We start from the raw sequence: 16,557 nt of genomic DNA, 5'->3' as shown, positions 1-16,557 counted from the left end.
TAGGATTCTATCATAGAGACAGTCCCTGATGCCAAGCTGTGGTACAATTCTGGTGATCTCCATGGAGAATGCTGATTGAACTATGGGCATTTCTAGCTCCAGTGTGTGCTCTGAATCTGGAAGGGAGAATCTCTCTTCACAAGGAGGGGGCCGAGGAGAGGACTTGGCAGTGTCAGCCTGGGCACCAGGTAGGAAACTTTGATTCGTCCCAGATAAAGTGTCTGATTTCTAAAATGGGAAGTTGCAATGACCAATGCTGTATGTTTTATTTGGCGGTGGGCTGTGCTACACAGTCTTGGGCAGGTGGTGGGTGGAAGTGTCTCAGAAATGTTGATGTTCTTCTGATTGTAGATATCCAACCTGGGATATGGTGGTCGGGTTCACTGCTGAATACTTCCCTGGTTCAGATTGTCAGGATGGTCAATTCTTTGCATGAGGGAGGAATTCAATGTGTGATCATTTGTTCATCCACATAGTAGATAGCATCCATTCCTGGACACTGTGGAGTGATTCAATGTCCTGTACTATCGTTCATATAGTATGGCTATACAATTCTGGAGGCAGTCTGAACTGCGAAGGCTCTAAAACTGAATACAGAAATTTTGCAATGTGTTACATGTCTCCCATTCTCTGTCTAACTGATTCCAGATGTCTTTGGGTGGACATTGTGATCTTATGGGAAACTCCAGCCAAACACAGTAACCTATCAAGCAGGTGAAATCAACCACTGCCGACACCATCCTCCAAAAAAACATTGTGTATGTGACCATGCTTCTGTGAACAATCTGATGCTAATACTCTTCCCTGTGTTGTTTAAAGGTTCAAATGATTCATTTATAGAGAAAATTTGATGTTGTGGTTCAGATTCTTTAAACTTCATATGACTTGGAACAGCAATTATCTTTGTGCTATAACTTACAATCTGAGCTCAGACAGAGAATGTTTGATAGTAACTTCAAGTCTTTTTCTTTCCTTTCTCTCTCTTACAGTTAGTATGTTGGTGATTATAATCTAAGCTCGGGGCAAGTGTGGTCTTTCAATATGCACCACTCGCTATTTGGTGTCCATGGCAGCGTCTGACCTACTGTTCATTATTTTTTATGTCGTACTTCACCAATTACCATTTTATTATTATCCCCTGTGTTTTTGGACATCACTCCTGTCTGTAGCGTTATCTATGTGTTGAGCCATTGGACCATTGATTGTTCTGTCTGGTTCAGTGCTGCCTTTTCTTTTGATTGATTTGTCACCATTTGTTTTTATCAGATGAAGACTAGGTATTGCACAGAGAAAACTGCGATGAGGGTTCTAGCAACTATCTGTATTTTCTTTTCTTTAAAGAACATTCCCAATTACTTTTGATTTAAAACACGAAGGATCATCAACAATGTTCCATGGTACTGTAAGACCAGCTCCAGTTATTATAATGACCGTCCATGGAAAAGTTTTAAGTATGTTGAACATTTTTTAACACCAATGTTACCATTCACTTTTATTCTCTTCATCAACGTTCTGACAGTCAGATATGTCATCGAGGCCATTAAGGTGCGTAAGGGCCTGAGAGGTCAGAGAAAAATAGGGAATGACCCAGAGATAGAGAGCAGAACGAAGTATGTGATTTTACTCTTTGCCATATCTGCCAGCTTCATACTTCTCTGGTTGGTGTATATTTTATTTTCCTTTCATGCTGGTATTTCCTTGGATGCCGCTACTTATTCTCTCTTTATGCAAGCTGCATTTATGCTGCGGAATCTAAGTTGTTGCACAAATGCATTTATTTATGTGGTGACACAGAAACAATTCAGAGATCAGCTAAAGCATACTGTGAAATATCCAGTTATAAAAATAATTCAATTGATGAATAAATCCAAGTAACTGAAAGCCAGCATTAGATACAGCAGATAATGGAATGACGGATAGACTGAAAGGAGGAGGAGTAGTAGTAGGGACATGATAATACTGCTTTTCTAATAAGCAAGGAATGACTCCATCTGCGGAACAAAATAAAAAATATTGAGGAGCAAAGTAGTGTAAAATGCTGTTAGCAATGAGCAGCAGTTAGTAGAAAGCGGAACAACAAAAGCAAAACCGAAAGAGGAAATAGACAAAGAACAAAGAACAAAGTAAATTATAGCACAGTTACAGGCCCTTCAGCCCTCCAAGCCTGCGCCGATCCAGGTCCTCTATCTAAACCTGTCACCTATTTTCTAAGGGTCTATATCCCTTTGCTCCCTGCCCCTTCATGTATCTATCTAAATATATCCTAAATGACATCTTAAATGATGTTATCATGCTCGCCTCTACCACCTCCGCTAGTAATAGGTTCCAGGCACTCACTACCATCTGAAGAAAGAACTTTCCACGCATATCTCCCCTAAGTCTTTTCCCTCTCCATTTCAACTCATGACTCATAGTAATTGAGTCCTCCACTCTGGGAAAAAAGCTTCTTGCTATCCACCCTGTCTTTACCTCTCATGATTTTGTAGACCTCAATCAGGTCCCCCTCAACTTCCATCTTTCTAATGAAAATAATCCTAATCTACTCAACCTCTCTTCATACCTAGCACCCTCCTTACCTGTTGAACCACCTTTGCACCCTCTCCAAAGTATCTGCATCTTTTCGGTAACGTGGCAACTAGAACTATAAGCAGTATTCCAACTGTGGCCGAACCAAACTGCACAACTGTAACATGACCAGCCAACTCTTGTACTCAGTGCCCTGTCCGGTGAAAGGAAAGCATGCCTTATGCCTTTTTGATCACTCTACTGACCTGCGTTGCCACCTTCAGGGAACGATGGATCTGAACACCCAGATCTCTCTGCACATCAATTTTTCCCAGGACTTTTCCATTTACTGTATAGTTCGCTGTTGAATTGGATCTTCCACAATGCAACATTTTGCATTTGCACAGATTGAACTCTATCTGCCATTTCTCTGCCCAACTCTCCAGTCTATCTATATTCTGTTGTATTCTCTGACAGTCCCACTCACTATCTGCCACTCCACCAATCTTAGTGTCATCTGCAAGCTTGCAAATCAGACTGCCTGTTCCTTCCTCCAAGTCATTGATGTATATGCACATAAATGCACAAAAAATACAGTCAGCCCAAGTAATCAGTTCTCAGTAAGTGAAGGATACAAAACTAAATGACCTGGAGGAAAGGATCATCTTTCACTGCAGGCCAGAGTGGAAAATGTAACGACAGAATCCTCTCCACTCTTCCTCACTGAATTCTTTGATCCACACATCTGGGCAAAAGTTAACAGAAATAACTTTCTATTATAAAGTGTCGGTAATATCCTGTACAGATTCTGTGACATATGATTACAAATTTATGTTCAACAAAAGTTTACTTTGTTTCTATTCAATTCACTGATATCATTCCATTTCTTTATTTGTTCCTTTCCACGAACCAACTGATACTTTGTGGGGAATCCAAGCCCAACCAGAGGGACATTTGGACTCCCTCTCTGCATCTTCCAATGATCCACCTCTCCCTCATATTTAAATGCTCCTTATAAACTACCTCTTCATATAAGTTATTATCATCCTGATATGAAATCACTAGCAGTGAGTCAACATAACTCTATTCAATTCATCATGAATAATGTCTTTTTAAGTATGTTTGGGGATTGTGTTGTGTTAAAGTGTATACTGATGGTGCTACTGTGCTGAGTATAGCTGCCTTCTGAGCAGCTGACCTGGGTTTGATTCCTGGCAATCACAAGTTGAGATTTTTTATATTGATCAGTAGGAAAACCCAAAGACAAAAGGAATTTGATCAGTTTGAAAATACATGCAGCCTTTACTCCAAGACAGTTAGAAAATTGATAAGCAGAAGACAGAGGTAGTCTGGCCAAAACTATTTCATTGTTGCTTTCTCTCATACCTCCTCCCTCCCCACCACCACACCTCATCCGACAGAGACGAGTCTGACTGTGGTCCATCCCTGAGGGAGGTGTGCCCCAGGTAGAGGATGCACGGAGCTAACTGGATGAGCTGGGTCTTTGAATGACAGACCTGAACTATTTCAATCAGTGTCTGGCACTATGTGCACTGAGCAGGGCCTGAGTACCTGTGTGTTTCTGTCTGTCTCTGTGTGTGACAGTCTGGGTCGTGTTTGAATCTCAGTCCCAGTTTTGACCCTTTAACCTCATCCCCTCCCTGAATCAGCCCCTCCTAAAGCATACCTCTGGAGTTACTAATGGGAGACATGGAAAATGAGAGACCATTGAGAGAGCTGGGACTAACCTGCCTGGTGAGTATGATATCTTTAATCTCACCATATCTTTCCTTAACTCCTGTTTGTGACTGTCTGATTTTTTCTAATTTTCTCTCTCTGTCTCTCTCTTTCTCTCTGTTTCTCACCTTTGTCTTTGCCACTTTCTACCTCTCCTCCTCTCTTCCAATCTTTGTCTTTCTCACTCTTTCTTTTTCTCTCTCTCTTTTTTACTGATAGGCTCTCCTTTTGTCTTTTTCTCTCTTAACTCTTCTTTTCCCCTTTGTGCTTGTTCTTTCCAACTCTCTTGCTTTCTTTCTTCTCCTTCTCTCTTTCCATCTCGTTCTTTCCTTCCCTATTTCTGCCTTTCAATCCTGAAACTCCTCCTCTCCAATTTTGTAGGAGCCCTCAAGAATTGGAGTCTCCAACATTTAGCACCTCCCCCGTCCATGGCCTCTGTCTAATTGTCCTCCTTTGTGTAGCTTCATTGCTTGTGAACTGCCTTCTCTGTCATTCCTCCATTACACACCCAAAGTAAATGAAAGCGCCCACCTGTATCTCCATCCATCCACAATACCATTTCCTCTCACCATGTCCTAGCTCCTGGGGTGGAGAACAAAGTGAGCATGTGCAGAGACAAACCTATCTTTTGATTGCCTACCACAATGTCACAGTGTCATAAAGGCAGACAACGCGGAAACAGTCCCTTCAGTCCAACCTGTCTATGCCAATGTTATTCCAAAACTAGTCTAATCCCACCTGCCTGTGCTTGGCCCGTATATTTCCAAACCTTTCCTTTTCATGAAGTCACACAGATTCTTTTAAACACTGTAACTGCACCTGCATCCACCACCTTTTCTGGCAGTGCATTTCACACACAAAATACTCTCTGTGTAAAAAAGTTGTGCCTCATTTCCATTTTAAATGTTTCCCCTCTCACCTTAAAAAATCTTGCCCTATAGTCGTGACACCCCCCTCCCCCGCCCTAGGGAGAAGACTCTTATCATTCACCTTATGTATGCCTCTCATGATTTTATAAACCTCAATAAGGTCATCCCTCAACATCAAAGCTCCAGTGAAAAAGGAATCCCAGCCTTTCCAGTCTCTTCGTATTCCTCAAACCCTCCATTCCTGGCAATTCTCTACCCTTCAATTCTTTCTCAACATTAAAAAAAGATGTACAATATTCATTTAATATCTCTCCCATCTCCTGAGGTTCAACACAACATAATCTTAAGGGGTCCTACTCTGTCTCCAATTGCTCTCTTGCTCTTAATGTACTTGGAGAATCTTTTTGAATTATCTTTAACCTTCTCTGCCAAGGCTATCTCCTATCTCCTCTTTGCCTTCCTGATTTCCTCCTTATTAATGCCCCTACATTCTTTATATTCTTAGTGATTCAGTTCATTCTGGTTGTCTATAAATAATATACCTTTTTTATTCCTGACTAGAACTTCAATACCTTTATCATCCAATATTCCCCAATCTTAGCAGCCTTGCCTTTCACTCGAACAGGAATACAATGCTTCTGAACTCTTGTTATCATACTTTTGACAGCCATAATTGCAGTTTAATTCTTTAGAGTTGCTTTGTGTCTTACTTGCTCTTGTCTGTCTTTTCTAATTAACTTACTCCTTTCTGATTTAGAACCATTCTCAGCTTTCTATTTTCCCTGCAACTTAGGAAGCCCTCAAACCCCTCCTCTCAAAATTGACAGGCTCAGGAAATAGAACTATAAAATCTGCCCCCTCGGATGTGGATCCCTTTACAGTTGAGGTGAAGCCCATCCTTTTTGAACAGGTCGTTTCTGTCCCAGAAGTGATCCTGATGATCCAAGAAACTGAAGCCCTGTGCATTGCACCACCCTCTTCAGCCGTTGATTTATCTGCCCGAGCTTTTAATTCCTTCCCTCATTAGGACTTGGCACCAGAAGTAAACCAGAGTTACTACTTTTGGTGTTCTGTTTCTTAACCTTCCACCGAACCTCTTAATGCTTTCCCTGGTTATGTCATTCCTACCAACGGGTACCGCAACTTCCGGAGTCGTACTCTCCCTTTAACAATATAAAAACATGGAAAATAGGTGCAAGATTAGGCGGTTTGACCATTCAAGCATGCATCGCCATTCAATATGATCATGGCTGATCAGACAATATCAGGATCCCACTGCTACCTTTTTCCATTCCCCTTGATCCCTTCCACTGCAAAAGCATGCCCAACTCCCTCTTGAATATATCTAACAAACTCACTCCAACAGCTTTCTGCTGGAGAGAATTCTATAGGTTCAAAACAGTCCGAGTGAAGAAATTCTTCCTCTCATTCCTGAGTGTCTTGTTCCTTATATGCTTCCTTAACCCTGATATCAGAAAATACGCAGATTCACGCTCACTGCTGCAAAATCTCCTCTCGGTGCCCCTGACAGGAGATTCTCCTGTTAAAATTTATTCTTTGAAATCCTGACAGACCCGTTTTACACAAGATTTCTTAATGGTGCCAAAGATCTGATGATCACCTCTATTTTCCTCTGAGAGTCTGTCTCTTTCAAGAGTAACCAAAACTAAATATCTGTTTGAGAGAGGAATAACTACAGGAGCTTTTGGAGCCATCTTCTTAACTTTCTTGACAGTCAATTATCTATCTGACTGATCCCGCTGAGAAATCACTTCTCTACATCTGCTCATCATCAAACTCAGTAGCTTTTGTTTGTCCTCAGTTACATTGAGCCGAAAAAGAAGCAGCTATCAATGCACCTTCAACATAAAAGGAAATTACCTTACCTTAGCCACTGATTTAATATGAAGCATGCAAAACATAGAAGAATGATCATTTAAATATTAAAAAGAAAACAAGCACTTAACCGAACAAAGAATGACTCCTCCTCAAAAAGTCCAACATTCAGCATTCAATCACCGGCCAAGTGTAAATGATCACTTCTTCTTCATGTCTTTGTACATAATTTTTAATTTATCAGAAGTTATCAACACTGATGTCAGGCTCACTGATGGATAGTTCCCTGGCTTTTCCACAACAGTTTTCTTCAATAATGAACTGTATAATACAAAGGCCACAAAGTGCACGGCCTTCCATCCACAACTGGATGACAGAATTGATACCACGGACAATGGCATACGGGGGAGTGTGGATAAACCACGAAACACGGGAAATGCATTGGGAAGAAAAAACTCCCAGAAGGAATGACTCAATGGCTTGCATTTGCCTCTACTGGGACATGAACAGCCATGATTCATTCGCAGTGCATGAGAGCATGACGCTGGCTGGCAACATGTTCACATTCATGACAAAAGGCATCATCACACTTGTACACCAGTGGAAGAACACAGGAAAGCAGACTGACATCACTGTGCCTCTGTTACTGTTTCAGTGGAGACCACACTGACCCCACTGTGTCTCTGTTACTGATCCAGGGGAGAGCAGACTGACCCCACTGTGTCTCTGTTACTGACCCTGGGGAGAGAAGACTGACCCCACTGTGTCTCTGCTACTGACCCTGGGGAGAGCAGACTGACACCACTGTGTCTCTGTTACTGACCCAGGGGAGAGCAGATTGACACCACTGTGTCTCTGTTACTGACCCAGGGGAGAGCAGACTGACCCCACTGTGTCTCTGCTACTGACCCTGGGGAGAGCAGACTGACACCACTGTGTCTCTGTTAATGACCCAGGGGAGAGCAGACTACCCCACTGTGTCTCTGCTACTGACCCTGGGGAGAGCAGACTGACCCCACTGTGTCTCTGCTACTGACCCTGGGGAGAACAGACTGACCACACTGTTTCTCTGTCAGTGACCCAAGGGAGAGCAGACGGACCCCACAGTGTCTCTGTCACTGACCCAGGGAAGAGAAGACTCACTCCATTGTATCTCTGTTACTGACCCTGGGGAGAGCAGACAGATCCCACTGTTTCTCTGTCACTGACACAGAGGAGAGCAGACTGACCCCACAGTGTCTCTGTCAGTGACCAGGGGAGAGCAGACTGACCCCATTATGTCTCAGTTATTGACCCAGGGCAGAGCAGACTGACCCCACTGTGTCTCTGTTACTGACCCTGGGGAGAGCAGACTGACCCCACTGTGCCTCTGCTACTGACCCTGGGGAGAGCAGACTGACCCCACGATGCCTCTGTCACTGACCCAGGGGAGAGCAGACAGGCCCCACCGTGTCACTGTCACTGACCCAGGGGAGAGCAGACTGACCCCACTTTGACTCGTCATGTGCCCAAGGAATGCTCATCAACAGACCCAGGCAGTCTTTGTTTAAAGCAGAGCTCTCAGAATATAACAAGGAGCGGGAGGGCCCACCACACCAACAGGCAGGAGGGAGTTCCCCATGTCTTCCCACTGAAACTGGGCTGGTTGGACTTTCTGGTAAAAACTAACAATTGGCGTCTTGTGTCCATGTCTGTTTGCTAAAACACGTACTTTAAAGCTGAGAGTAACTGACCACACTGAAGTTAATGATGAGAAACCAAATAGAATTCATTCAGAATCTGATAGTAACCGTACATCCTGTAAACAATGATGGGGAAATGACTGAGTAGCTCTCTTTGTTTTCTCTGGCACCATTTTCTTTTGTTTTAATTGCTTTCAGTTGACAGTTAGTGAGGATCCTGTCATTCACACCCTATGGTTTGCTTCTTCTCTCTCCCATTTCACTCCCACCCTTATTCTTGCACCATTTTGGTCATGATTGTCACTCTGTCATCTAAGTTTCTCTTGCCCTCTACCCCATCATAGACTTTCCCTTCTGCTCATCCTTCCGCCTTCCACCTGGAATACAAGGAGCAGCGCAAGTAGATCTTTCTCACGCACAGTCGGTACGTTATCACTCTCAGAGGTTCACAATCCCACAGGCTCAGACAGAGACAGTGTACAGTCCCACTCTAATCCCACGTTCCAGTGACCTACTTTTATTCTAACACTCAAACAGAGCAAAAGAGAAAGAACCCATTTCCAGTTCTCTCCAAGCTGGTCTGTATACAAATCAGTCTCCAAGTCACATCGACTATAACATCGAAAAGGACTATGTTAGTATCTCAGTAGTCAATTGAATAATAACTTACGGAGAATTATAATTTTAAAAGCTTATACACCAGATGTTGTGAACCTTAAATAAAAACAGAGACTCCTGGAAATACTAAGACATTTCCCCTTATGAAATGTCATTGACCAGAAATGTTCATTTTGCTTTTTTCTTCACAGCTGCTGTCTGAGTTTTTGCAGCATTTTCTGTTTTACATCCAGTCGGTTTGTTCCATGTTCAGAAGGCTTGCAACTTACTTAATGAAAACAGATATTCTCAAAGAGTTCTGGTTATGTTTAATTGACATGCCACATAGAAAACTAGTTATACAATATTATAGATATATTACAAACACAAACTAAACATTACATATATGAATATAATCAATTAAACATGTGAAGAATAAAAGAGACCTAAGTGCAGACAGAACCTCACTCTCATATACAATACCAAAGACCGGGAAATAAACTCTACTAATCACACTTCCAGGCTGTAATATTCAGATAGTGAATGAACCCTACAGTCATCTCCAAATAACTTTAACTTGTAGGTCAGGCATATTCTTTTCCATCCCTATTTTAAAACAAATAGAATTATGGTAATTCCTTCTTTATGTATGTCTCTGTCACTTGCCCTGCCTTATTTCCCAAGAGGAGGTTGAGTTTTGCCCCTTCTCTCAGAGGACCATCTACATGCTGATTGAGAAAGTTTTCTTGAACACACCTAACAAAATCCTCCCATCCAGTCCCAGTATATGTTTCGAAAGTAAGTCTCCTTCTGTTGCAAGGTCACTTTGTTCATCAACACTCCCCAGGACGGGACCATTAAGTGTATAAGTCCTGCTCTGATTTGTCCTTCCAAAATGCTGCACCTGACATTTATCTAAATTAAACTCCGTCTGCCACTCCTCAGCCCATTGGCCCATCCAGTCAAGATCCCGTTGTAAGCTGAGGTAACCTTTTTGCTGTCCGCTACACCTCTAATTTTGGTGTCATCTACAAGCTTATTAATTGTATCTCTAATGTTCACAACCAAATCATTTATATAAATGACAAAAAGCAGTGGACCCAATATTGATCCTTGTAGCACACCAGTGTTCACAGGCCTCCAGTTTGAAAGGCAACCCTCCACCACACCCTCTGTCTTCTACGTTTGAGCCAGTTCTGTGTCCAAATGGCCAATTCTCCCTGTGTTGCATGAGATCTAACCTTACTGATCAGTCTACCTTGAGGAACCTTGTCAAATGCCTTACTGCAGTCCTTATAGATTACGTCCATCACTCTGTCCACATCAATCCTCTTGGTTACTTCTTCAAAATACTCAATCGAGTTAGTGAGACATGATTTCCCATGCAAACAACATGCTAACTATCCCTAGTCAGTTCTTGCCTTTCCAAATACATGTAAATCCTGTCCCTCAAGATTCCCTCCAACAACTTGCCCACCACCAATGTCAGGCTCACTGGTCTATAGTTCCCTAGCTTTTCCTTACCACCTTACTTAAACAGTGGCACCATGTTAGACGCAGTTTCCAGTCTTCCAGCACCTCACCTGTGACTGTCAATGATCTAGATATCTCAGCAAGGACTCTGCAATCGCTTCCCTAGTTTCCCAAAGAGTTCTAGAGCACATCTGATCAGGTTCTTGGGATATATCCATTTTTATCATTTCAAGACATTGAGCATCTCCTCCACTGAAATATGGACTTCTCTCAAAATGTTCCCATCTGTTTCAAAGAATCCCTACAGTGTGAAAACAGGCCGTTTGGCCCAACAAGTTCACACAGACCCTTCAAAGAGTAATCCACCCAGTCTCATCCCCAGCCTATTATGCTACATTTCCCACTGACTGATGCACCTAACCTACACATCTCTGAACACTATGGGCAATTTAGCATGGCCAATGTACCCTAACCTGCACATGTCTGAACACTATGGTCAATTTAGCATTGTCAATTTACCCAAACGTGCACATCTTTGGATTTTTGGAGCACTCAGAGGAAACCCATGCAGACACGAGCAGAATGTTCAAAGTCCACACAAGCAGTCTGTCCAATTCTGGAATCGAACCCAGGTCCCAGGTGCTGCAAGTGGCAGTGCTAGCCACTGAGCCACCATGCCACCTTCCCACATTCCAGATCTTCCATGCCCTTCTCCACAGTAAATACTGATGTAAAATATTTGTTGAATATCTCCCCCATCTCCTGCAGTGCTTCACATATATGGTGATCTTTAAGGGGCCCTATTCTCTCTGTAGTTACCTTTTTCTCCTTAATGTATTTATAGAATCCCTTTAGAATCTCCTTAACCCTATTTGCCAAAGCTATGTCATGTTCCCTTTTTGCCATCCTCAGTTCCCCTTTAAGTATACTACTACTGTTTTTATAGTCTTCTAAGGAATCACTCAATCTGTCGTCTATACCTGATATATGCTTCCTTCTTTCTCTTCATCAAAACCTCAATTTCTCTCATCATCCAGCATTCCCTGCATCGAACAGGAATATACCTTTCAACCTAACAGGAGTATATTGTCTCTGGACTTTCGTTATATCATTTTACGTCCTCAAAGAAATTCAATCGAATCACAAGCAATGTCGACTCTGCCAGATTAATTTGAACTAATCAATGTGTCCTGGTGTATCTGGTTAAATAATACCCTCCAACAATTTCCCTGTGACGTGTTCAGCTAACTGGCCTATTCTTTCTGCTTTCTGTCTCCCTTTTTGAGTGCGGGGCTTCCACCTTCTCTCTTCCAATACACTGGGGCCTGAACCATGAATCACCAGGAAGAGCAACATTTTCACGAATCAGATAGGGAAACTCCCCCTAGCTGGATAGCAGTTTCCCCATTCTCCAGATTCCGACTGGTGCATGGCCAACAAAGGGCACTGATTCTATACTTTTGCAAACTTCTTGGTTTCCAAACCAAGATGGTGGTAGAAAATGGTGACTTTATGCACTTTTCACTGTGCTCAGGTGTTCCTATACTTGAGTGCATGTGATAAGAAAATCTAATTCCAGTTCTAATTCTAACATCCAGGGAGTCAATTAGGTTGACTAAACAGTTACATTATTTGCAGTCATTTAAGAAATATTCTCAGGTATGATTTATTTTGTGTATATCGCATTGAAAACATGAGTTGACAATGACATTAGATAATTTAGGAAGACAATATTTACAACTGGAAAGTGAGGTTTCAAAGCACAGGCAGTGAGTCTATCCCCACAGGACGGGTAATGCGAACTCTTCTCAGACAGATCATTCTGAGCTTGACCCAGGTCTCATTCCCCATCTCCTTCAGATCAGTTGTTTAATAAACAGTAATCAATCATTGTCGATTTGAATGTGAAACTGCTTACTCTGGAAGTTACTGTGCTCTCCTGATACATGTGTTATCCGACAGTTACATCAGAGATAACTATACGCTTCAAATACCATTACAGCTTCAATCCTGATTGCACAACATACTCTCGTTGCAATGATAGTAACCAATTTGCTACACTGTTGGCACGGGCACTGTATTTTATACCTCTCGATCACAAACGCTGCCCAATCTTGGATCACTGCTGGTGTATTTACGTCTGAGACATAAGGACTGACAACATATTTTACTATTATTTAGGATTATAAGAAGTTATTCCTGCCCTTCACTGCAGGGATTTTAAGATCTGCTATATGGAGTAACCACTACCTGATAGTGCTGTCTGAAAAAATTCACAGTTCAGAAACTTTTTAAAGAAAGTTCAGCCAGTGCTGTACTCTGCTCAATGCATGTCATCATGGTTAAAGCATGGTTTTAACTTAGCATTCAGCAAGTTACTGAATTCCATTGCAACAATGGTCACGCCCCTTCCCATCAAAACATACACACCATCCATCCGAAAATATCTGCCAAATGTTGACACATTCAACACTTTTTTTGTAAATGTGTCTGAATTTTCTGGCAGCCATAATCTTGGTGTGTTTCATTAATTAATTAAGGGGACTTGGACATCGTTGGCTGGGCCACTATTTATTGTTGTTGAGAATGTAGTGGTTACTGCTTTTTTGTGCCATTGCAGTCCTGATAGTGTATGAACAATTGGCCAGTGGTGTGAAGGGAAGGGGAGAGTGGGATTATCCAAGATTGTAAAAATTGGACAGGTTCAATTCCCACTCTGGCTGAGATCACCAGAAGGTCCCACCTTCTCAACTTCACCTTCTTCCGATACACATTGGCCCTCAGGTTAAACTCATGCCCAGTTTTGTCTCGCTAATGAGAATGTAGCCCAATGGTTCACTCGGACTATGGCAATCTTACTGAAACAATACATATCCAAGTCAGGATGGTGAGTGGCTGAGAAGGGACCATGCAAGTAGAGTTTGTCTCATGCATCTATTGCCTTTGTCTTTAGGATGATGTTGACATTGATTTGGAAAATACTGCCTAAGGAGAATTGGTGAATTTCTGCAGTGCATATTATCAATGATACTCAGCGCTGCCACTGAACATTGGTGGGGGTGGACTGAATGTTTATAGGTTTGGTGCCAATCAAACTGATTACTTTGCTGTCGAGCAGAAAGTTTGGAAGAAATTCTGTAAGCCTGGTGTAACTGTGAAGAGAGAAACATAACTAATGTTTATCCTACATGACTCCTCTTCAGCTCTGTTTTGGAGAGTTATATTGGACTTAAAAGGTTAACTCTGTATTTCTCTCCACACGTTCTATGCGAGTTGCTGAATTTCCCTGGCACTTTCTGCTTTCCTTTTAGATTTCATGTTTCCACAGCATTGTATTTTTGTATGACACTTTGTCATGCTGGGATCCCATTTCTTGAATTTGTTGGAGATAATGAGCTTTGTGGAGGACACAAACATTGACTGGGGCAGTGAGGAAAAGAGTCCCAGGTTACAGATAGCAAGACAGACTGGTCAAATGAACTTTAACCCTGATAAATGTGAGATGATGTGATTCGGCAGAACTCACGAGGCAAGGCAGGTACTCAATGCATGGTCGGACACAAGGAAGCATGGGGAAGTGAAATTGAGCTGCTTATTTACAGAACCCTGAAGGCAGTTAATAGGGTAGTTGAGAAGGCATACAGGACATGTGTCTATACTAGTCGAGGTATTGACTACAAGAGCCGGGAGGTCTTGTTGGAGCAGTACGGGGCTTTGCTTAAGCCACATTTGGAGTGTCGTGTGCAGTTCTGATCTCTGCACCATAGGAAGGACATGATTGCATTGGAGGGAATGCAAAGGAGACTCACCAGAACGTTGCTTAGGCTGCAGCAATACAACTGTGATAAGCTCAGGCTGCTTTCTTTAGAGCAGAGTTTGGGGTGTATAAGATTATGAGGAGCATGGACAGGGTGAATCGAATGCAGTTGCTCCCTCCAGACAAAGAGCCAATAATCACGTGGCATAGTTTAAAGTAGAAAGACAGGATGTTTAGAGGGCACATGAGGGAAAACTCTTCTCTCCTAGAGGATGGTAGAGACCTGCAATGCACTGCCTGGGAGGGTAGTGAGATAGGAAAGGTCACAAAAAAAAAATGGATGAGCAATTGAAATGTCTGAAGATTGAAGGTTCTGGTCCAAGTGCTGGGAATTGGGACTGATGTAGATTTAGTGTAAGTTTAGCAAGACAAGCACGACGGGCCAAAGGGCCTCTTGTGTTCTTACATGGTTCTGTCATTCTAGAATTCTGAAATTAAGTTTCTGAATTTGTTTCTTTGCTTTTCCATTTGTTTTGAGAAAATATTACCTAGTTTAATCTCCAGCTGCTGTTGTGGTCAGTACCAGCTTTAGGTTCTGCACTAGAGTGCTCAATCACAGATAGAATTTCCCAAATGAGTTGTTAAACTGAATGAACAAGGAAAGCAGTGGGATAACAATGTGCAGTCGAACAACTCCGAAGAGGCTCTACAAAATAATGTACATTGAATGACTGGATAGCCTCAGAGAAACGAAGGTCATCACTGAAAAGACTATCAAAAGAATTTAAGTATAAGACAGAGAAATAATGCAAGTATTGTTGTTTGAAGACAAATTGCAATTAATGTTTGAGACTGAATAGGATCAAATTAATCCAGTCTTTGGAATATTCAAACATGATCTTAAATATCAACATATCACATGATTAATCTGTTTGTTCAAAATGATATAAAGAATTGAAGGTATAATCACAGTTTCCCAGTGGAATAAACTAAAGTCTCTGGAACTGTGTCAGCTCCAATTCCGAAAGAATTCTCCAATTCTGACGGATTGCCATCGGATGGAAAGGAGACACTGTTTGTCGAACAACAAAATGCTTTTTTCCAAGGGAAAGGGTAATAAAAGTATATGACACCATCCTTGCTGCTGTTGATGTTCTTTGTAAGTCTCGTAACAACTTTAGATTAGATTACATTTGTACAATTAGATTACAGTGTGGAAACAGGCCCTTCAGCCCAACAAGTCCGCATCGACCCGCCGAAGCGTAACCCACCCATACTCCTACATTTACCCCTTTACCTAACACTACGGGCAATTTAACATGGCCAATTCACCTGACCTGCACATCTTTAGACTGTGGGAGGAAACCGGAGCACCCGGAGGAAACCCACGCAGACACGGGGAGAACGTGCAAACTCCACACAGTCAGTCGCCTGAGACGGGAATTGAACCCGGGTCTCTGGGGCTGTGAGGCAGCAGTACTAACCACTGTGTCATCGTGCCATCCACAACTTAAGTTGTATAAATCTCTGAATTCATTCATACCAGTTTCCACCTATGACTGATAATTATTTCCATTTAGCAAGGCAAATATCAATGCCATACAATAGTGTCCTCACTCACTGAGTTTAAAGTGAATAATTTTTCAATTAGGAGACTCTCAGTCACGTGCAGCATTGTCTGTTCCTTTGTATTGGGTTCTGTTTCTCTATAATATGCTTGCACTGAAGCTGTATTGATGAGGTTTGGCTAAGTACTGGCCCTAAATTGTCCTAGAAAGTATTTAGCAAGACAACTTTCCCTGTGGTAGGCCAAAACTTTTCTCAGTCAGATGGGTTTTGTAACAACCACCTCTTAGTTACATCTGGTGTTCCCATTACTGGATGTAAAGATATTTTATTGGTGGGTCTTTCTCAGGCAGCTTGCTCCAAATGGGAACATGGATATAATGTGGGCAATAGGTGGGTTCAGCAGGTCATTATAGGGTGATAAGGGAGGGGTCAGCACGGATGGCTTTGACCAACTTGTGTACTTTCATCAGTCAGTGGATGTGTGGGGGTCATAAAGTTTGTGAGATCAGATAACTGGAAGGAGTGTTAAGCA

At 42.2% G+C, this 16,557-nt stretch overlaps 1 protein-coding gene across 1 annotated transcript in view; it reads left to right on the top strand.

The window, feature by feature from the left end:
- LOC122544413 (uncharacterized) overlaps nucleotides 1–16,557 on the top strand; it is a 267,938-nt gene continuing 251,381 nt past the window's right edge. Inside the window, exon 1 of the mRNA XM_087982870.1 lies at nucleotides 1–188. Coding sequence (XP_087838996.1) covers nucleotides 83–188 — 106 coding nt within the window. The 5' untranslated portion in view covers nucleotides 1–82. The remainder of the gene's footprint in view (nucleotides 189–16,557) is intronic.

This window comes from Chiloscyllium plagiosum, unplaced genomic scaffold, assembly GCF_037043375.1.
Source record: "Chiloscyllium plagiosum isolate Xiang-an unplaced genomic scaffold, Cpla_swu_hap1 HiC_scaffold_44, whole genome shotgun sequence".
In the NCBI taxonomy this organism is placed as follows: domain Eukaryota; kingdom Metazoa; phylum Chordata; class Chondrichthyes; order Orectolobiformes; family Hemiscylliidae; genus Chiloscyllium; species Chiloscyllium plagiosum.
The sequence above is the reverse complement of the archived record's forward strand: the minus strand, read 5'-3'. Positions and strand labels throughout refer to the sequence as shown.